Genomic DNA, 23572 nt, shown 5'->3' on the forward strand with positions numbered 1-23572 from the left:
CATGCCAGGAGCCGTCCCTTCTTTGCTAGCAGATTTGTGCAAAGAAGCGGTTTGTGGGGGCTGGTTTTGCTCAATATTGAGATTGCGTAGGTTCAGGCATAAACCGGGGTTTTACATGGCAGAGATGTTCTCTACCTCCAGGCATGCTGTGTCCAGAAAATAAATTGGGAATGGTACATACATATCATGTATACTACACCAAGTCATTTGTGTCTCAGATATGATGCCTTGTTTAGCCTTTGAATTGCTTTGCAGCTGCGGTTTGCCTTGTGAACAAGGGGAGCATCAGTTTCAGGTATGTCACCCACCAGCATCCACTCCTAATATAAAGCATGAGCCAGCACACCACAGCTCAGGTTAGCCCTGGCTGTCCACCTGGATATGGAAAGACATTTACCCTGAGAACCTTCAGCCCTGCAGCAACTTCCGCAGACAGCCTGTAAGCAGGACTCAACCCTCCCAGGCCATGAGCACCACACACTGAAGCCTTTGTGGGCAAGAGATCCTATACAGCACAGATCTAGGTGGAAGATGAGCATCTGAGCATGCATAGAAGCAGGAAATGGCAGGTGCCTCCTGCAACTCCTACACAGCAGTGCATATGAAGCAGCTTAGGCTGCTGGGTACCCAGCAATGGTGACTTGAAGCACTGTCCACTGATTTACCTTCTCTCACAGGTGGAAGATAGCTATGGAACCTTGACCCATCACCAACAGCACAAAGGATTGCCACCTACATCCAGTTTGAGAGCTGCATGTGACTTGGAAAACCAGAGATGAGAATTTCTGTGGTATAAAAAAAGGTCCCAGTGTTCTTCAGTATTCCTTTTGCAGTTCCCACATACAGTCCTCTATGCGCATATCCCTGCAGCAGGTGAAAGATGCTTCTCAGGGCTCCAGCTGCCCTCCCTCTCCCCCGCCTCCCAGCCTAATGCTTCAACAAGTGCTAAAGCTGGCATAAAAGAAGCCTTTCACAAGAAACAGACCAAGCCAGTCACTTCAGACAAGAGGCTGTAGAAAGTTGTAAGTTGGCAGAGCTCTTGGCACTTCCACATGCCCTGTTTCTACAGTCAGGCTCTTCCAATGATAGCCATGTCCTAGTATTTTTAATTTCCTGATTGCTGGTCCCTGCCTCCACTCACTGCTAATACCTAAGGGACTCTGAGATGGAGGTGGTAGGAGGTAGGCAATGTAAAGGTATCTGCATTTGAAAATACTGGGGTAGTGCTTTGACCCCAATAAAGCCCAAAGTTGAACTTTGTGCCAGAACCCTCACTCCTGCACAAAACTAAGCCCCTGGTGAAGGAAAGCCCCTGGCCCATGGAGGAACAGAGTGGTACACCTCTGTTAGGGTGTGAAAGGGCTCTCTGCTCCCCAGTGCAATGTTTATACTTGACAAACAGAGGGAAATGAGTAAATACACATTAAAGAATGGTTTACAGTTTGTACTCGAAGTCCAGAGTTTATACTTTTTAACCTCCCTTTTATTTTAGCATACTCAGTCACAAACTCAATTCATGACATGGAAATGGCTTTGTGCCTACTCATGTCTGAGCTGTATGTGTCTGCACCCCCAGCTGATGCCTTTGAAGACATCAGTCGGTCACAGGGCGTTTGACATGTTCCTTTCCTGCCTTCCATCCCACCACTGTATGAAGCTTCAGGCAGGCTCTTTTCAAACTTAAAAGCTATGTTGACAGAAAAGGAAAGAAGTACCTTGTCCTTGCAAATAATTACACTGCTTTATTTTTCAGTATCACAGTCTCAGGAAATGAAACAGTCCAGATCCTTTCCAAGATAATACACAGCTTGCCTTTTTTTTTTTTCCATCTGTCTGGCCATAAAATAATCACATTTAATATAAATTTATTGTTTTGCTACATCTATTACATTGGAAGAACATAATTACTGGTAGAAGCAGCTGAGCTCCAGCAGCCAAGGGTGGAACGAAGTGTTATTTTCTCCTGCTCTTGTGTAACCCACTTCAGTGGTTCCAGAAAAGCACACAGAGGGACAGAAAGATGCAGTGGATAATAAAGTACAGCGGTTTATTGAATGAAATGGGGCAAGGCAGTGTTCCCTTTACATTCAATGAGAATTCAGGAGTATGAAGCAAAACATGCTATGCACACACAGACATGATACTTTGGTTAAATGTCATTCAGAAGTTCTATGCCAAACCTGGTAAAATGATAGAGTAAACAGTCAAAAATAAGAAAAAAAACATAGGCTTGCATAGACAGATTATTGTCAGTGCACAATTTATATTTAAGGATTAGCTGTTGCAACACAGGGTACATTTGCAGCTCTGAGGAATTTAAGCCTTCTGACTAATCCATCTCATTGCACGGCTAATATTTAGATTTAACAGGCTGAAAGTTTACCCTGAAAAGTTAAAAGAGACAACTGCAGTTATTTCTCTGAGGCAATTAACTATATTGCAGTGCACAGATGCAGCTGGAGACAGACCATGGAGTCTACTTAGAGTGAACACTGATACAGTGGAACTTACTGTGAAGTAGAAAATACTTATTTGTGTGTGCTACTGTCCACTCTGAGCCTCTCCTGGAAGAGCCCAAAAGGCACAGCTGAGCCTTGTCTAGTGTAGCTCACAGGGAGGAGGTGGCTCATTCTACCTCCAGTCTGAAGCTGAGAGTGCAGCTTCTCAACACAAAACCTGTGTCCTGCAGCCTGTACTGGGTATAAGAGTCCAGGTGGCACTTGCATGCTGCACAGTTAAAAGCCTCCATGACTGTGCTGCACAGCCAGAGATGGGCTACAGCATGTTTTAAAGAGCACAGTAAACTGAGATCTCTGTAGGTTTACGCCTGTCCTTCCCAGCCAAAAAAGACAAACTGCCTGTGGTATACTTCATGAGAGGGGCACCGCTGTGCCTCATGCTGTATCTCACAGCCACCTCCCAGAACAACTACAAAACCAAGCACTAAGTGTTTTGAGAGAGTAGGGCAAAACCAACTGTCCATTGGCTGGGGATGGATATAGGGCAGAGTAAAACCTCAAAGTCACGCTCAGATGGGAATTCCTGCTGCAGCACCCTCCCTGGCATCACTGCCAGGAGCAGGACAGCACAGAGGCCAGTCACCCACGAGTCCATGCTATGAACTGTGTTTTGTTTCCTATCGCATCTAACATATCCTTGCAGCGTCAGCGCTACCATTATGAACAGCAGGAGCCATCAGCTCAGGGTGATACATGTGCAGGATATCATTCTGTGTAAGAAGCAATGAGTTTCATGGACTGGCTGTGCTAGGTTATGAGAGTATAAACTAAGTAGGGGAATCCTCACACTGTCTCCAAGTGCTCCCCTTTATGTATAAATAAGCAATCCACAGTTAGTTTGCATACAAGTTAGTATGAATTAAAATAAAAATCTTGATAATAAAAATACATAATATACACATTGATCAATAACAATAAACTGAATGAAAACACTAGAATGTAACAGTGACTGTATTTTGGCACAAAATAAAAATGCACAAAGATCTAGCACTGTAAAAACAAAAATCCACTTTTTTCCCTACATAAGAGAGTGTTATTAGTCCTGATTCAAATCCTGACCAGTGGGAATGCAGAGATATAAAAATACTGTACATACAAGATCCCTTTTAGAGAGTGAAGCAGACTGCAGCATTTGTAACTTCTATTCTTCCTCCCCAAGATAATTTCAATGATTAGACTTCATCTGTCCCCTAACAGCTGATATTTTCCCACCCCACTAAGCTCAAAAACATGAAGTCTTTAAAAAAAAGACAAGATTAACCTGTTGGATCTATCATGTGATAACAACTGCTTCTCCCTGCAGGAAGCTGTACAGTCCACATTAAGACAGTGTTTCATAGCAAGGTGACTCAGATCAGCCTGCTGAAGACATTGAGTATCCCTGCATATAAGGCACGATCACTCTGGTTCACCCGACCTCTCTTCTGCAGACCATTGTGCTTTTGGACGGAGGTGAAGAGGTGGCGAGAACTCTTGCTGGTGAGATGTGCCTACTATGAAGATTAAGAAGTGCCAGGATTTCATGGTGATGAATTTTCCACATGATGCCTATTGCATTGTTAATGCAGAGTCAGAAAGGGATACAAGATACGAATGACCTGGGTAGGAGTCCAAGCAAGGGCTTTGACATGCTATTAAATCCAGAGCAAGCCCATAGGCAGAGCTACTAAAACTTGGCAGAAGACAAGGAAAAAAAAAGGTTAAACATTTTTCTGTCATAGAAAGGAAATACTGCTCCAATTGTTTCTTTTTAAAAGATCAGCTTCATTGTGCCTCTTTCCAGGGACGCATGTGCAAGGTGCTGATTTTGCATCTTGCCTAGGTAAGCTGCAGAACTGTAGCTGCTGAGCCCCAAGATGTGTTGGCTCCTTGTTCATCCATGAACTGAACTCAACTCCTGCTGACTTCATGGGACCATGGAATGAATATCCCTTCCAAATGTGGTTATTAAGCATGCAAGTCCAGTTGTAACCTTTACGTGAGGAAATCTCTAACCTGCATGACCACATAAGGCCCACAAGGTATACTAGATGAACAATTGTTCTGTTTATACCCCATTTATTACATGCTTTCCTCATCTACCATGCCTAGCATTTCTCTCTCTGGATAGGTGCTAGCCCCTTCTAACAAAACCTTAGGCCCCTGTTTTCACAAGGGCTATAGAAAAATAAAACAGGAGAAACACTTACAAGGGGCAGCAGATGAATAAAGATAGGGAGTAAAAATAAAAAGATAAGAACTATGGGAGGCTATGAAGCAAAGCACTCCATAAAGTATTCAGCACTCCCTGAAGGCATCCATTTGAAGCAGCAAATGCTCCTGGGATCCTTCACTCTGCCTCTCATTTCTTGGTGCCACAGCCTGAGGAGGCCATTAAGGAGATCTTACAGCTCCACGGAGTAGACACAGAGGTGCTCTTCAGGCAAATAAAATTAACCAGAGTTTCCTCTTGTATCATTCCCTCTCGCTCTCATTGAAGTCAACAACTTGGATACTCCCAAACATCCCTCCTGAATTAACAGCTTCTTCAAATGTCAGCAGGCTCAGAGCCTTCAAAACTGTTCTAATTAGGGTAAAACAGAAATTACATGACAACTGCATTGCAAGAAAGCCCATCACAGCCACCTACAGAGCCCCAGGAAAGGCTGAATTCCTAGTTGACAATTTCCCTTTCCTTTTGCAGAGGGTCACCCCATGCACATTAAGTATAAAGCACAACCACTTTCTGATTTGGCAGGACTTTTCCCCATCCACTTTTCACAAGTGCACCAGATGATACAAGCAGAAAGGCCTTGAGTGGGGAGTTAGCTCACAAAACCCCACCAGGCATCCATTTCACTATGATAAATACTCTGATGGCAATGGAGGGGAAAAACTCACAAGAAAAAAATAATGGCATTTTCAGCAGTAGGAATCTTGACTGCTACATGAAATACAAAAATAAATTTTTACAAAATAAACTCTTTGCAGATGAGGTTGCCACAGTGGCCCAAGTTATCAAATGAAAAGGAAAAACTAGGGACCATGTTGATCCTTTTCTGGGTCCTTTAAAACAACATTAACACTTCTGAATGGACAAATGGAACAAGAAGAGGGAACAAGGAAAGCACAGTAAAAATCTAGCCGCTAGCTGGAGTATTTCCTGAGAAGAAGCTGCAAGCAAGCAAGACCTTCCAAATAATGCAGGTGAGCAAGCTCACAGTCTGGAAGCAAGGCTATGCAGCTAGCAGGATGCTGCCAATGCACAAAGTCCTGGGCATTTTACACAGACAACTTGCAGATCCTGCTGTGCCTTAGACAGCGATAGTTTTATCTTGATAGGAGTCTACAGAGCAATGCAGAGATGAGGCAGTCAGCACAGATATTGTGTGGACTGTTCAGCACTCTACATCTAGCTCAAAGTTGCCTGTAATTGTGGATTTCTGATTCAGTGTCAATGCCCATATGGCCCTCCTTCAGCCCCAAGAATCCAAGATATATGTAGATTCAAACACAAGTTACTGTACGCAAGTGCATCAGCAACTAAGCTAGGAGTTACAGTAGTTCCTACTTGGCTTCAGTGAAATTCCCTGGCTATCACATGAAACCTCAAAGCAGGTGACCATAGAGGTCCCTTCAGGCATTTAAATCTGTATGGTTCTTCCCAATCCACAAATTGCAGCTTCATCAGCTCCCTGGTATATCTTAAGAGTTGTGCACACAAGGTCTAACTTCCACTGAAATTGTCTTTCAATTGTTCTATCCTATACCCTGGAGCTAAATGCCTAGTTACTCTATCCAGGTTGCTGTAAACCCTAGAAAAAAATACAGCAGTTAAATTTTATTTCATAGGCAATTTCTTCCTCACCAGTCCCAGGTTCTGGCTTTTGCTGATGCACATTATGAAGATGCTCTCTTCTTCCTCCAAGCATGACTGTCAGGTTGGCTCAGCTATCTTACCCAGCACAGGAAGAAAGATATCTCCTCTTATAACTCTCTTTGCCAAGTCATCCTAATATGGAAAGAACTTGCAGTTCTGACGTTGTGATGCATTACCATAATCAAACTAATTTTTTTGATTTTTCTCCCAGTTGTAACTGCATCTCTATTTGTCAAAGCTCCAGACAAAGCTTAAAAATAAAAATAAAAGGAAAGCCTCAAAATAATATAATGGGGAGCTGTTAAGTCAGCTAGTTGATGCACACAGCTCAGTGGTGGCTAGATTATACTGCACTGCTTAATTCATCACATATGAGTAAGAAATTGAAACAAAGTTCCTTATTATGATGACACTTCAAGAGGACATCCTGGGAGTAGAGGGTGGACCTTCCATTGGGTAAGGAATCGAGAAAGTTGCCTGGCAATTCCAGTAATGTCTGCTACAGAAGAGTCGGTACCAAAGCAAAGGCTAGCACAGTTTACTGCTTCCTACGGGAACCTGGAAAGCAAAACAGAAAGAAAGAAAAAAAAAATAAAAAAATAAAATCTGTAAGGTTAGATCCTGGTGAAAAAAACACTACCTACAGGCATCTTCTACCTGGCCTGCCCTCTTGGGTATCTGTGTGACTTCCAGGGTACTGGTAAAGTCAAATGACAAAATGGGAAACATGTTACATTTACCCAAACAAAACAAAAAAAGGATAGGTCCACAAGACAGGCAGACATTTGCATTTCTTCTAGGTTGTGAACAGTGCTGCAGCCACATCGCATAGTCTCACTAAGGAAAACTGAATGAGCACTCAGCTTACAGACTTTATAAAAGTGCCATCAACTTTCATGCTTGTTTGATGGACACAGAACACAAAAGTTTCCCAAACTTTAAATTTTGGGAAGTGTCCACATTTAAGTTACAATCAGTGCATCTGGAAGAAATCTGGGAGATTGACTCAAACTCTGGCTGCCCCTTTCCTTCCCCAGAGATTCTATAAATAACTCAGACAATTAGCATTCAGGTTTAAAGAAATGTGGGGGCTCTTATGCCAAGTGATTTTAGGAAACAAGCCAACAATGCAGTGCTGAGATGCTGTGGGAACAAAAGAGCATGTTCTCAGGACAAGCTTCTGTCTAATCATCCCATCTGCTCACCAGACAGGTGATATTGAGAGATTTTGTCTTATTGAATTGTTTGATAGTAATGAGTCACCTAAAATCCATCTCATCATTGTCTTCATGTTATTTCTCCTTCATTTGCTGCCTGGATTTATAGTCATTCATCATTAAGAGATCACAGAGGACATGCAGAGAGCAATTTGGAAAACTCAAGGCAAACCAAGTCAACTTTTTAGTCTCTCAGCCTGCAGCGTTCTCAGCAAGTACAACTCTGCCACTGACTAGCATCACCTGCCTGCTGGGGGCAATAATATCCATTCCTTTTCTCTCTTAGTATCTTTCAAACATCCTGTCGTTCAGGCTGCTCATTTGAGGAAAACAGCCCACAGTAACCCAAGTGCTGGGGCAACCATGGGCTTGATCCTACCTTTAGGAGAGTGCTCAGGTTTGGGGATCTGGCGCATAGGGCTGGGCTGGCTTGTGTAATACCGAGCACGTTCAAAGTCATCATGGAGAGGCTGTGACCTGCCAAGCACAGTGAAAAAGAAGCGCTGGGAAAAATACTCGAAGGCGTAACAGTGTGTCAAAACCAACATCTCAGGTGCCTGGTCACTTTGATACAGCCTCTGGCCCGGATTTCCCACCTGCAGACCAGCTCCTCTAGGCACAGCTTGTTACTGTTTTCTGTGGTGAGAAAGGCACAGTGTTTACTCCTTCTCACGGACCGCTTTAATTCGTCAGGAAACAAAAAACTTCCATTACGAAGTCGGTTGCAAACCTTAATCAAAGCTACACAGTTTTAAAGCCTTTAATGCTTGACCCATTTTAACACCAGAGTATTTTAATACAATCTCCCTCAGCCTTCACCTGCAAACCTCATTTGCTGTTTCTTTTGCAAATTCAACAAGAATTTCTAGGCTCATATCTGGACTGGAAATCAAAGCCACCAGGGTGACTTTCAGGGTTCAGTCCCTCATGAAGAGCACCAGGCCAGTGAACCAATTGATTCAGCTACAGCACATTCCCATCAGCTTTAGGATGAGGTATCCCAAAGCAGAACATGCTTGCTTGCCGTGGGGTATCCACATGCAGCAGTGGGAGCAGCGTACAGAGCTTAACTGGGAGTGAGGACCCAAGGGAGCAGCTGTGCAAATGCATCATGAATACTACTCCATGCCCAGAGATGACATTTGGTTTCACACCCACAGAAGCTCTTTAACCCTCTCAATGTTTCTCTGCCATTTAACAAATGTCACTGCACAAGCTCATCAATCTCCGTCAGTGCCAGACAGGGAGACCAATATGGACAAATGCCACAAGCACAGTGAGTGACTCATGTCACTGAACACCTTAGAAGCCTTGTGCCCTCCAGCTCATTTCAGTGCCAAAACCTCTGTTCTCTACCAAGCCCTTTGTGAGTGGGTCAAGGCTGATCGCCCTACAACTCTTCCCTAAGACTCAGCTTCTGCCTGCATTTCCCCATTTATACCAGCCAGTTCAGTCTCACCTTGAAGATCTTTCACCTTTGTGTCGCTGAGTTTCGGGTCCTTCTTTTGACCTTGAACGTGTGGACTCACTTGCATCATGCTAATGGGAAGAAGAGGAGAAAGAAGCTCATCTGAGTGCTTTACAAGACAGCAGCCAGTACACTGAGGCTGCCAGAGCTCCACGCAGTCCTGTGCTCAGTTTATACACACAACTAACTACAGCCAGACACGTGCAAACAGTGACTAATGCAGTCAGTGTGTAATGACTATGCACATGGCTGGGCTGAGCACAAGGGACCAGATGTATGCTCCTGCAACCACTCAAACACAGTAAGGAGGCTGAAAACATCAGAGCTACTTCCAATTGGCCACCATGATTAACACAACACCCCCTTTAGCACCTAACCAGTGCAGACTGTGAGATCTGTTTCCTGTCACCTTCCACACTGGCTCGCCAAGCCTCTGTAATATTACTCATACAAAAATCTAGGCTGGATACACTCAGTACTTTCATTATAGGGCCAATTTGATTATGAATCAGAGTGACAACTGGAGCAGCTGCACTGTCCTTAATACCTGCAGCGCACAAGCAGAACAAACTACTGGTTTTAGTGCCGCAGCCAGGATTTCAGCAGAAGTAACGCCCCATACCAGGACTGACTGTTTGAGGGAGGCCACAGGGTGCTGTGACATCTAGCACCATTCTCCAAGCCCACAGTTTACCCTGCTTGAGGCTGAAGTAAAAGAGCATCTAGCCAAGCAGGTGGCTCCAAACGGTTTGGGAGGCAGCTGAACAACAGGCAGTAAGACACTCTGCATCATTCCTTTTGCTCTCACCACACACCCTCACGTCCCCCTCTGGAAAGGGGAATAACTTTATAGCACTTCATTTGTGGCACCTCCTGAAGCTTGACATACCTTCCAGTCTTGATCATGCCTCCTCCTTTCAAAGGAAGACTTTTCTCTCTCCCTCCCTTTCTTGAAAGCCTTTTTCTCCTCAGCCATCAAGAGTCGGGCAATTTCCTAGAAGGGAAAATACAGAGAATGTGTCAGACAGTTTTACTGCTCTTGTGGGTTTGAGTTATTTAAACCCTTTCCAATAGACAGCTGCTGAATTAGAAGGGTGCAAAGCCAGGATTCCATCCGTGATCAGAAATCAAGTGAGAGGGCAGAATTAAGACTGACTACATGCAGCATGCCCACTGGATTCCTAATTTGTCAGAACTGTGTTTGCAAAGCCTTTCTGCCCTTTATTCCTTTTCTTTCAATGGAGATGTGTGTGTGTGTTTAACCTTGTAGCATCTCTGACAGTCTCCTTTTAGGCTCAGTTACAAGAGATGCTCTTACAAAGCCATGAACTTACTTCCTCTGCCATAGTTGCAACAGGCAGCACAAATTCCTCCTTGACCAGCCTGAGCATATACAGGATAACTAGACAGGAGCAAACCCCAAGGGAGTCCTGAGCTTCCCCAACAAGGAGAGAAATGAACAAGTAGAAGGTCAGAGGAGGTAAGTGGTGTTTTCTAGTTTTCACAAGTAAAGGAATACTGCACACATTTAACTTTACTCACCTCATCTTGGGCTACTTGAGCTGCCTTCTGATCTGCCTCATCAGCCTGGGAAAAAAGAAAAAGTGGGTGGAGGGGAGATAAAAAAAGAGACAAAAGGACAGAAGAGTAACACTTCTGATTTATTCATACTCATTAACTCATGTAGGCAGGGCAAGCAGGTACCCACACAAATATGCTACCATTGTCTCTGAATTTATTTAGCTACCTCAATGCTTGCCTCCAACCCAACACCAAACTGTCATTTCAGCTTTTCAGCTGAGTTTTGTCCTCATCTATCTGCCAGGCCACAGCACAACACTTTGCCCATCCTGTTGCCCCCTTTCTCTCAAAGATGGGCACTGGTCTGCTTCACTTCTGGGTTGACCACACCGAGTAAAGGCCTTATTAGCTACCTGGAAATGTCCATTTAATATCACTCTGCTTTAATTATTTAATTGTAGGGTATTTATTTCAGAAAATAAGGCTCTGCTGGCCAGATGCCAACTGTCACTCCATATATGTGTGTATGGGAGACAAAACTTAATTACCAGAATCATAGAACCATAGAATAGTTAGGGTTGGAAAGGACCTTAAGATCATCTAGTTTCACCCCCCCTGCTGTGGGCAGGGACACCTTATGCTAAATCGTATCACCCAAAGCCTTGTCCAACCTGGCCTTGAACACCGCCAGGGATGGAGCATTCACAACTTCCTTGGGCAACCCATTCCAGTGCCTCACCACCCTTACAGGAAAGAATTTCCTCCTTATATCCAATCTAAACTTCCCCTGTTTAAGTTTTAACCCATTACCCCTTGTCCTATCACTACAGTCCCTAATGAAGAGTCCCTCCCCAGCATCCCTATAGCCCCCCTTCAGATACTGGAATGAACAGTAACAAGACTTTAGGTCTTAAAGTCACAAGTTTACAAATGAAAGTTGTCATCACTGGCTATCTTAGTTCCTTCGAGCTCACTAAAGCATCCTCTCTACTTACCAGGAGCTCTTCCTCCTGCAGCTTCCGAGCAATTTCTGCATCAGACAACTCCTGTTCCCTTTGGGGTGTATCATACATGGCTTGCTTCGTCCCCCTCAACTTACTGCCTACAGAATTGAGAGAGAAACCAATCAACTCAACCATTTTCCACATGCTTCGGTAACGAAATTCCCAGCATTTCCTGAGCCACTTGCAAAAGCCCCATTCAAGGGAACCAGAGACCATGACAGCATACCTTCCAGGCAGCTGATTTGAGAGTACCTTTAGCTGAGGTGCAGCATGCACCTTTGGGAGGTTCCTCTATGCATACAGAAATATCTGATACACCATGTCCTGTATGACAAATGCAACTAGATAGCAGAAGAGGCCATGTAATTTGAAGCAGTCTCTGTTGACCCAGTGATCCTAGCAAAAGAATTGTAATTTTTCACACTCTGCAGATACACTGATACAGATACACTGGTAAAACCTGGCAGCAGAGAGCAGCTCAACATCTGTTATGAGCACAGCAGAATCTGGGAACTCACTGATGGAAGTGGCATGGGCTGCCAAAGTTGCCTGGGACAGGCTCACATAAGGTTACAGACAATTTCTTCATTAAGCTGACCCATGAATTTTACAATTTAGTGAGAAAACACCCAAGTAAACACTTCTGAAGTTCATACAAGGTTCAGTTAGTGCTTTGAGCTCAGTTTTATTTGTTTATTTTAAAGTTAAGCCATCTCCAAATGATCTAAAATGTATTTTGAGAGTCTCTCCATAGTCTATTTGCACCAGGCCAAAGGAGTCTCACTGTAACCCTGTTATAAAATGTATAACTTCACTCACATACAATGAATGCCTTCTCCTTCCATTTGCAGTCTGAACTGTATTATTCAGACATCTCAGACATCTAAATGAGCTTTCTGCTTTGTGTCCGAAGTATGTACTCCAGACCCCTGTATCTCTTTCACCTCAAACCCAGAAAATTTTTTCCTTCCAATCTTTTAAAACCAAGTGGCATAACATAAAGTAGCCAACTGATTTCAAAAAATATTCTGTGCATCTACCAACAAACTACCATCATACTCCACCAAGCATACCAATGACTTCAAACTGCAGTAGGCCAGAGACCTCATGCGTCAACCCAGAATAAAACCATGGAATAGGAAACCACCTCTTCTATGTGTAGTAAGGAAGGCTTGTGGGGTTTTCTACTTTTTGTTTTGTTTGAATGAACTGATTAATTACCTCAACCAATTAACACCCCTCTTAGAAACCACCTTAGCATAAGAAAACTTCAGCTCTGGCATGTTATGTTTAAGAATATGACTTGGCCTCTCCTAGCATACTTCGATCAATCAAAGCTGTGAAGAGCTGCAGTCCATAGCCAGCACAGAAACTCTGGCAAAATGCACCAGCTTGGTTAGAGTTAAATTATTCAAGGTTAAGGCAAACACAGTTTTACATGCTGGAACAAAAAAGCAATGTGGCCAACAGGCTCCTGTGCAGCATTAACTCTATGAAGAACAAAAATTTCCAGGAATTGTCTGCCGGCCAGCCTGAGGCTGAGCCTTCACACACTGATTGGTGCCAGGCTTTTTTTGTTCAGAAGACAACAATAAATGTTACTTGCACATCACTTCTGCCCACACTCAGGGGAACACAAAGCACTCCATAACCACAAGCCCCATGAAGCGGATGTGAGCTTTTGGCTATTTTGACTCCAATCCTATGCGACAGGATACTGAGTTACTTGGATCTACACTGTATCAGAGCAAATCATGACCTACTGATAACATGTACAGACTTAATTAACTCCTTCCACTAACCCCAATAAAATTTTGCATGATCAAGATGAAGAATAATCCTCCCAGCATCTCCAGAGGCAGACATGCATTACCATCCTCACCTTATCCAAGACCAGTTAGATGGCTTAAAGCACAGAGTCCCATGACACAGACAGACATAGGTCCAAGTAAATGCCTACTTCTACTAAGAAGTGGGTCACCCCCAATTCCAGTGGGGTTTTAAGAGCAGAAATACAGATCTGGACCTTTAAAGCCCATCAGACCCCAAGTGTTACTGGACAACAAGAACTACACAAGTACGTGTTTGTCAGAAAAATCCACTTGTACTGAATTTGACGAGTCCCATCTAATAAACAGAGCCCAGCTGGACACCTAGTGCCACTACTTAACTTTGCTCAAAATGAATCAATTATGTTGCCAGCAGGGCTTTCTGTGAGAAGTGGTGGAAATTGCTGGCTTGTTAGTACTTAAACAAACTATCTTAATTTACAGATCTGCACCCCAAATCAACCAAATACAAGTGCAACCATAACATTAGGGGGTTTGTTATTTTTTTCTTTTGTTCAAGAAGACCACAGCACAAAATATATAATGGAGAAAACCACAACACCTCCCCCTCCCAAAAAAAAGAACCCAAACCCAAACAGCTGGTTGTTGGCTGGTTGCTTTTATGGGGGTTTTGGTTTGTAGGGTTTTTTTAATTAAACACAGGATACCATGGGCACCATTTCCAATAATATATTTTTACTCATCCTCTCTGATGCCACAGAACATGTCAGGAAATAAACAGAGCAAGAATACTAATGGATAAAAAGAATCTCACTAAATAAGGGAGAACCCTGGGCAGGATTCACCACATACACAATGCAGGTGGATATCAGACATAAGCTCTTCCAAAGGAAACAACACAGATTTCAGACACCAGGATGGGGCACACAAAGGTCCATCCCCACATGTATGTACACCTTCCCCATCACTTGGTTACCTGAGTCTTGCTGGCAGTATCCAACCTTCCCCTGGGTCACAGCATGTGGGGAGGGGGAAAGTCTCCTGTGTCCTGACCTTTTGTAGTCTCTCTCCTCACCCCTCCTATGATCATCTCTAGATTCAGCATCATGAAGCTTCTCATCATGCACCATCCTGTGTGACGAATGGCCCCAATGACGTGATTTCTGTTTTCCAGGGCGCACCAGCTGGCTGCTGCCCCAGTGCCAAGTCTCCTGCTCAGCCTCTAGTTCCATCTCAAGAAGAGGAAGGCACTTTTCTCTCTCTTGCCTTGTTGGCTTTCTGCTGTGCCATGCCTGGTCTGCAAGTCTATGATCTGACTCCAGGTCAAGACTGAGAGGTCTCCAAGCCTTCTCCTTGCTGGCTGCCCTCCTCTCCTGCCGCTCCCAGCTATTGCTGTGGTCATAGGTGCTGTGCTCAGCCTCTCCTTCCAGGTCAGGGCTGGGATGTCTCCTGGACCTGCCTTGGCTGGCTGATTTCCACTCCTGCCGATGGCCACTGCTGGCCTCACTCAGTTGAGCAGACCTCTGATGATCTTCTGAGGTGGAATGCCTGTGTTTGGCCACACTGCTGGACAAAGGCAGGGGTGCTTCTCGGTGCTCTCTCTGCAAGCGCGTGTGCCTGTCACCACCGCGTGCCCTGCGAGGCTCAGAAACCTGCTCTCTGGGGTCACCCCTGGGGTGCTCTGAGCAATGGGGGGACAAACAATGACCAGGTTAGTGGTGCAAGGGTTAATAGCGGTTCAGCAAGGCCAGACTCGTAGCATGCAGATGAGAGGGCTTGATGCAAGAAGTTCGAAATACATGCAAAGCATGATGGCGTCAGAAAGAAGAATAACAAGGATATAATTCTTCCAAGATATAATGGGGGACAGAGTGAAATTGCAGCATGGCCATCAGCAAAGCAGCACAGGAGACAGCAGAGTTGGAGCCGAATGCACAGGTCCAGCCCGAAAGCGTGTCCGAGCACATCCCAAGACAAGGAAAAGCCAATATGGAGATGAAGGACTTCCACCAATGTCCCTGGGGCTGAAAAATAGCCAGCAGAAAAGCTCATCTGGTGGCACAGCACTGCTGCAGGACACTGCAACCACCAGAGAAAGTCTTGCAAGGAGGGTACAAGATGCAGGTAAGCGGATGGGGAGATGTCTGTGTGTGTGACACAACAGACTGCCGTGTATCTCTTGCGGACACACAAGTTTCACTACCTGCACATATTCATTGTCTAAATAGAAGTTTAGTCTCTGACTGCAGAGAGGGCTACAGAAATTTAAGGGCAGCAGAAGACTTCCCAAAACGCAAGCTCCTGACTTCAGCAACATAGCTGGAAAAGCCACTTACTCGGCAGCTTGGTGGGGCTTTTCCCCCTCTGTGCTTTCCAGAAAGCAGGTAGAAATTTCCTTTGCTTTTAGTTTCAGTAAGAAACCTGACACAGCTATGAGGATGCAGCAGTCTGCCTGTTTGATTTATTTTCCAATCAACTTATTTGCTAAGAAAAATCATTGCACCGAGTGAATTATTATTTCTCTATGGCAGCTTTTCGGACTGAAAGTGTATTTCTGAAGAAAAAAATTGCCTTGAAGCAGGGGCTGATTTGAAACAGAACTATGCAAAAAAAAAAACAAAAAACAAAAAAACAGCACCAAAAAAAAACCAAACCCCCAAAAATAAACAAATAAAAAAACCCCCACAACCCACAAAAACACCAAACCCAAAAACAGCAGCAGAAGACTTTCTTTCTCAATGAGAAAAGGTGTTTTTTTATAGTATCTGAAAATATTTAAAATAGATTTCATTGCACATAAGCTTCATTCAGTTCTGCCTTCCTCCAATCATTTAGATTTCAGGGTGGGAACAGCAACAAAAAAAACAACAATCCTGCAACCTAAAACCAACACCACCACTCTACCAAATCTGAATGTTCCCTTCAAGTCATTCTATTCAGAAAAATCTTCCAAAGCCAGCGAAAATACAGCCTCCAGAAAATCCACCTTGAAAACAAATCTGTGCGACTTTTATCCAGAACAGGTGTATTTTTTAAAATCTAGGAACCGTAATATCAACTGCTGTGGTTACTCTTAACTGGTTGCTCTTCCTGTTCAGTTTTAGATCATTCATATGATTTACAGCAAAATATCCAGTAAAACAATCTATGTGACTTACTGAACAACAGAGACGAGAGCCTGAAAGCAAGGGTCAGATATGGAACAATATTAACTGGAGTCTAAGAATTTAATTTTGTTATTAAGGAAAGCTCAGTAAATACAGCAGCAGAGAGAGGAGATCATGAAAGAGCAAAGCACAGCTACACTGGAAAGGATTGCTACATGTAACACAACTATGCCAGAGAGCCCAAGCAGAAGATTTGCTTTTGGGGTATCTCAGGGAGATTAACTCCTCAGCAGGCACCAGGTTCTATGGCACCTTCCACAGGGGCTGTGTAAACACTCTTTAGGTCCTGGCGTTACTCTTTCAGACAGCAAGTGACTGAGCAAATTGAGAAATGTTTTTCATGGCATAGACACTCTGGAAGGGAGGAACTCTGCCTTTCTTCATGTTTATTTTTATAGTTTTTAAGAGCCGACATTGCTTTGGAGCACTAGCCCTAATCCACATACTTCCTGGATGTGGAGAAATTTTTATTCAGTCTCAAGAGCAGACTAAAACCCAAACAAAAAGGCTTTTTTTTGTTGAAGTTCACAAATAATGAGGACAATACAAACCAAGGATGCTGAAGCCAAATCAAATGCTGCTCAAGTATTTAAGAGGTTCCAGACCAATAGAATCCAAGCACCAAAATCCACTATAGTCCTTTTTTATTTTTAAGGAGCATGGATCAAGAGCAGCACTACTATTGAATGGCCAGGCAAAACAACTTCTACCTCACCTCCAAGACTACAGATTACTGCAGGAAGAAAAGACTCAGACCCACAAGATATCCTGCTATCCAAATCCGCATCACAGTCTCAATTCAAAGAGGCATAGGCTTTTGTCAACTGATTTCTGTTACAAGAATCTATGCTGTACTACCATCTCCACATGGCAACACTACTATCTATATCGTATTTTTTCAGGGACTTGAATAATTTAATCCTGAAAAGCTGGAGTGTGGGTTCACCATAAAACTCCCAGATCAAAGTCTTTCCCAGCTCTGTACACATGGTCATGAAATTTCCACTTGGTTACTGGTTTGCACTTGTGCTTTGTGTTTTCTTGGCCATCCTTGAACCTCTTCCCAATTGAAATGAAAATATTTTGCGTAAGGTCAAATAAAAGTCATTTAAAACCAGCAGCAGCAATGATGTTAAAATAAGATACCAATGGCGTTGATGTTAAAATAAGAAATAAGAGGACTGATCTTCATCTTCACAATCTGTTAGTTAAAAGCAGCCCATCTTTTCCCCACCACACTTTTTTTTTAAGAAAGAACACAAGAACCACCACCAGTGCACAGCAAAGCCATCCCTAATTGCAGCATAATTAAACATACCCTGATTCTCTCCTCCCAGTTTAAAGAAGGTCTGTATTCAATTATAAAAGCTGGCCAAGAGAAAGCAATACAGCACTGTGGGTCATATTTTTTCTGCAATGTACAGTCCCAGATGATAATCACAGCAAAGACACTCTGTGGAGATGACCTTGTTATTCAGTAAGTCATCCAAAGCAGTTGTGCTAATTTTAAAGCTTGGATACATACCTGAACGGAGTTTTGAAAGGCTGATCCATGACCGAGCATTTATTCGTTTATGCAGTTGTGCCAGCATCACAGATGAGCACTTGAAACTGTTACTCTTCAAATGCAGGCACGGAATTGTGTCCGCATTTTCCCCCTGCTTGTGGGGGTTGTACAAGTGGCGTTCCACTTGTAATGCTTGTGGGGTTACACGTAAGTAACTGGTTTATCAGCTATTGTCTTTTTTCCACAAGCCATTTTAAAACATGCATGTGTATGTGTGCTTGCACATACACACACCCTAACCCTGTGCTTTAGGCCACCTTCTAGGACATAGAAAATTACAAATTTGCCTTCTCTGCTTTGTCCTATGGTTTGTTTGTTTTTTGTTTTTCTGGGGCTTTTTTTTAAAATCTCTTGATTCTTGTATAAAAGCCTGATCTTGACCCTGAAAACTGATGCAATGCTACAGTGCTGAATGCAGAACTGTAGGATAAGCGAAGTCTCCTAAACAGAGTTGCCAGATCACCAGGTTTACCTATACTGCCATGATCTTGATTCTCTTATCTAGCAGAAACATACCTCCATTTTCTGCATAATAGCTATCTTCATAGCCTGTGTGTCTCTGGGATTCTGTGTAGTGCTTCTTCCACTTTTTTTCTTCTTGCAGTTCTTTCTGTTGTAGAAGACGGGCAATGTCCTGCAGAGATGAAAGGAAACAGAGATCACGTTTCCTCCTAAAATATGTCTCCAGATGCTTCTATTCAAATTCTTAACTCAATTACAAAAATCCTGTCTGAAAAATTAAACAGGGTTACTCTGAAATTCAATCCCTGGGCTGGATGAGTTCCAACTTAGCAGTTGAGACAAGGGAGCATCTCAGCAACTAGTATCCAACCTCACCCAGGTCCACTAACTGAGCTTCCAGCACTGTGGCAGACTTGCAGGTTCTTGTTCCACTTGCACACAAGCCTGCAAAGCTCTAATGGCCAAAGCATGGCAGAAGGAATTGTGTGTGGAACCTCAGGCCTTCAACAAGGATTTTAAAGTCAAGCAAGCACACACCTACTCACACAAGTGCACTGGACCTCACCCTGGACTACACCAGGAAATCAGAGGCAAAGAATGTCTACAGCTGAAGCTACTTCTGACTGGAAGAAGGTCTCAGAGAAAGTCATGAACTTGCTTCAAACTGGCTGTAATTTACAGGCATTGTAAGATGCCAGGCAGGGAAATGAATCAGTTTGACAGACAGAGGCTGAAGGAAAGAAAATCGAAAGGGACATTAGGAGGAACAGGCTAGGTACAAGGCAGGACTGCTGCAGGGACTGCAGATGTATATCTTCTATCACAGTTTTGGTAGATGTGCCATCAAAGAGAACAGCACTCAATTTTCCCAACTGGTTTTCCTTTGAGATGACTAATGGATCAACAAGGCCCATCAACAGCAAACAGCTCCCTAAGGTTTGCACATCCAGGGTCCAGAAGCTTGCTGAGTCAGTGGAACTAGTCTGAAGCGAGGAAGAAAAGCTGGAAGATAGCAGCAGGAGGGTATGCTAGCCCTTTGGATTCTATTCCTTTAAGCTTCCCTAATCCTCAGGACCTTTACAGAGCCATGCATGTAAAGTGCACACTGCAGGCAGGAACGGCATCACTGAAATGCAAACTTAAGAGTATCAACACCCTCCAGAGCAAAGAAGCCAGCACTGGAGGACACTGAACTGGCGTTCAAGTGCAAACTATTATTTCAGGATTCAGATCAGATCTGCTCAGTGACAACTTTTTTGCAGAACCTGTAGAGGCTCTTTACCAATAAAAAAAAAAAAAGGAAAGAAACCCAACCTCCCCCCGCCCCCAGTTTTCTTCCACTGAGAAGGTTAATGTCTTCTAGCAAATACAGTAGGTCTATAAATATATGGGCTTAAGCACATTATCTCCAGGACTGAGACAGCTCAGGACTTGCAAATCCACACAAACCACTTCTTACAAACTGGACTTACAAGCAGGTAGGCTTAGTACTTCATTTAAAAACCCCGCAGACCAGACTGGATCTGCCTCAACCACAGCATTGGCATAACATTACTAGCCACTACTGATACTAGAAAGCTATTGTACACACTGGGCAGCTACTGCACCCTCATGTGTGACAAGTTGCAAGGACCTGTTGTCAGACTGCTGACATGCCAGCAGCTTTTTATGTAAAGCAGGAAGGAAAGATGCAATTCCCATAGCCAACATGAGTAGTATTGTACCCCGACTGTCTTCCTGATAAAAATCAGAGAGGTTGTCACACTTACAGCAAAAATCCTTTAGCCCACAGTGTTCCTTCTACCCCGTTACCACAAGCTTCTCTTGGAAACCTTCCACATCTGCTTAGGCAACCTTTCAGTACTTGCTTGGAGTTAACAGAATAAGAAGAAAATGAGGTCTTGCACAAGCAAACTGAGGCATCTGTCAGGTAAGGACAGATTCTTATTTCAGGCTTTTCCAGGAGACACAGTATTGTATCCAAGATCGTGCTATACAGAAAATTCCACCAGATGCCTCTTGAGCATCTTAAGACTACTCAGACTTCTCAGGAAACTATCTGTAATCAAAATGGGGCCACACTCCAGGCTCACACGGGTGCTCCTCCACCCTGTGGCTTTCTTGAACACCCAATTTGACAGGCTGACACAATAAGGTGATCAATCCAAATCCATGGACAGCCCATACTGCCTGCTCTCAAGCAACAGCAGCAGTGTTGTTTTGTGATTCTGAAATCACAAAAACAATCTGCTACCAAGAAACTGCAACAGAGTGTTCAGACTGTGAAAGACTAATGTAAAGATGAAGTAAGGTAATGGAGAAGCCAGAGATGGATGGCTGGGCTGAGGGTTCTGCTGAAGTCTTTGCACCAAACAAATCAGGACCTAGGATTCTCCAAAAAGTAGTACCTGTCTTCTTGTGTACTACTTGCCCTCTTCTCTAGCAAGGCCACTGGCACCAACAATTCTTGTGACCCTTGAGTGTAAGGATTGACTGTACCTTATTGCTGTAACAGGACTCCCCAAAATATACGTGCATGCAGAGATCTGTGAAGACCAGGCCTAACACCATGCAAGCCAGCCCCTGTGGCTAATGACGAAGAAATACCTGCACTGAAAGGGCTGCTACAAATAGCCCTGCCATCCCTGCAGCTTTAAAGGTTACCTCATCTTTTTCCTCTTGCCTGCGGCGCTGCTCCGCTTCAAACACAAGCTTCACTTGGATTTCCTGAGCAATCTCGCAGTCCTGTCGCTCTCTAGAAGGCAAGGAGACAAGGATTATAGGCAGCTAAAGTCACAGGCATCAGCAGCCTGGAAAAAGGGATAAAGGAGCTAAAGAACCCATTTAATTTATACAGAAGAATTATTACTTAGTGTTAGCACAGAACCTATGAATCCTCATCAGGGACCAGAACTCCCTGTACTTACTGCTGGCCAAATTTAGAAAATCAGTCTCAAAACATTCACAAACAGAGTATAAAGCAAGAGAAAACAGATTCATTGCCAGTTTCCTAAGAAAGGAAGTAGGTACCACAGGATAGGCCAAGGCAGAGAGAGGAGTCTGCAAACAGTCTTTAATTCTGCTGAAGAGTTTTCGTGCATGTGGTGCCAAAGGAGGGGTTTAGGTTAATGCAGGCGTTTCTGAGAAGTGGTCTTCACATGAAAGCCAAGAGGGAGAAAGTGCAGAAATGCTGACAGTAGAATGCAAGAACATAGGCCAAGCGGAGGCTGGAGGTGGCTGTTCAGTAATGAATGAGAAATGCTGCTGTGGTGGGATGAGACACAAAAGCAGAAACGGTGCCAAGAGGCAAGAGAGAGACATGCATCAAAACAAGGCATCAGAGAGCCATTGTTGCAGTGCCAGGGTGGATGTGGGAGCACAAGATTGTATTAACTGGGTACAGAGAGATACTGGAGTAATTGAGACATGAAATGAGAGTTTCATCTGTGCAGATAGACTGGGAAGGCCATATTTCAGGGATGTCATACAGAAAGCATCTGCAAGAATTGTGTCACACTCAACTGTGCACTCTGATGCCCAGCAAACAGGCTGCCCAGGGGTTCCAGAAAAGGGCTGAGGGACTTGAGAAGAAAGATTAAGAACTATCTTTTTCATTCCTGTTGAAATTGAGCCAAAGACTAACTCTAAACAGGTCAGAAAAATCAATCTAAGCTGTTACTGCAATTAAGGCTACTGCAAGGGAAGGCACAGAAGGAAGTGGAGAATGGGAAGAGCAGCAGGCAGAGCTTGAATTATTAGTATACTGTCTTTTGAATAATACACTGATGATGATCAGATAGGTGATGGGAAGACTACAAAGAGTGTATTATGGAAGTCAAACAAATATTTCAAGAGAAGCAGGTTCAGGTATGTCAAAGTTGTGCTGTGTGGACTGAAGCAACTAGTTCTAGGCTTGAGCAAGGACCACAGCATAAATGACCTAGTGGACTTGGAGGAAAAGGAATGGAAGAGAGTCTAGGACATGTGTGCAGGAAAATAGTAAGTGCGGACAAGCACTTTCAGTGGCAAAACAGACAAAGTGGTATGGCTGAAGCAGTCAGTGGCACCAGGAAGCCTTCTTTTATAGAAAGTGGAGTGAGAGAAGCAGAAGAGTGGCTTAGGGTGGTGAGGAAGGACACTGCAACAAGAAGAGGGTTTACAGAACAAATGCCACTAAGAGACAACTAATTTGTCATAGGTAACAACAAGCAACATGCAGCAGGAAGGAAAAGAAGCTTCTTTATTTCTGTCAACTGCTCCTAGGAAGCAGACATGAAACTAGGTACTGCATGTTATTTATATACCCTTCCCCAAGCACATATGAATCCCAAGTCAATGTTACAACATTTCCTTCCATTTTCCACACCACCACACTCACAAAAAATTACGCATATCCATAAACTGACTCACCTCTAGAGACACCCTGAAAGGCACTCAGGAATTTCAGTGCCTGTAGGGCTGGAATTATCAATAGGTCAAATATCTTCAGACATCAGGTTCTCTTATCCAGGTAATAAAACCTGGCATTTTGTGTGTGTTCCTGTACGTATTTCACTTAAAAGAAAGGCCTGTTCAAAGGCACACAAGCTCATGCAGCAGCAAATCTAGTTCTTGAACTTGCCATATAAAAAGGGACCTTGGCAAACCTGCCACCAGCAGGGAACCAGTCCCCAGCAAAATAGCTGAATATGCAAATCCTGAGGAGCAGGCTGTCAGTGGGCCCAAGAGAGCAAATCCTTTATGACCCCAGTCTCAGAGGACATGAATACAGGTAGAAAAATCAGTTAGAAAGGTCAGACATATCAAGGCACTGCACATCTCCAGTTCCCCCAACACCTGTGAACTGAGCTAAGGTGCCAAGTTCATCAGCTCCAACTGACTTGCTAAATGCTTAGAATACATCTTGTTGCAGACAAACAGGAGATAAAAAAAAAACAGCTAATCATCTTTCAGAGCCAAGGCAACAAGGTCACTTCTTCATTTACAGCAAAGAATACT

General features: G+C 43.7%; 1 protein-coding gene across 3 annotated transcripts in view; it reads right to left on the reverse strand.

The window, feature by feature from the left end:
* Positions 1–1716: 1716 nt before the first annotated feature.
* The window catches only part of CCDC50 (coiled-coil domain containing 50), a 45105-nt gene continuing 23249 nt past the window's right edge, over positions 1717–23572 (reverse strand). The window contains exons 4-12 of one of the 3 annotated variants that reach the window (XM_061452139.1): positions 21239–21329; positions 18629–18746; positions 14355–15059; positions 11580–11686; positions 10606–10650; positions 9953–10057; positions 9055–9134; positions 7975–8072; positions 1717–6936 (exon numbers count right to left, since the gene is read on the reverse strand). In XM_061452139.1, coding sequence (XP_061308123.1) covers positions 6917–6936; positions 7975–8072; positions 9055–9134; positions 9953–10057; positions 10606–10650; positions 11580–11686; positions 14355–15059; positions 18629–18746; positions 21239–21329 — 1369 coding nt within the window. In that variant the 3' untranslated portion in view covers positions 1717–6916. The remainder of the gene's footprint in view (positions 6937–7974; positions 8073–9054; positions 9135–9952; positions 10058–10605; positions 10651–11579; positions 11687–14354; positions 15060–18628; positions 18747–21238; positions 21330–23572) is intronic. The other 2 variants (XM_061452141.1, XM_061452140.1) reach the window with 2 other exon arrangements.

This window comes from Pezoporus flaviventris, unplaced genomic scaffold, assembly GCF_033815535.1.
Source record: "Pezoporus flaviventris isolate CSIRO_AGI_PZ_B2104156 unplaced genomic scaffold, CSIRO_AGI_Pfla_v1 ptg000013l, whole genome shotgun sequence".
Taxonomy (NCBI): Eukaryota; Metazoa; Chordata; class Aves; order Psittaciformes; family Psittacidae; genus Pezoporus; species Pezoporus flaviventris.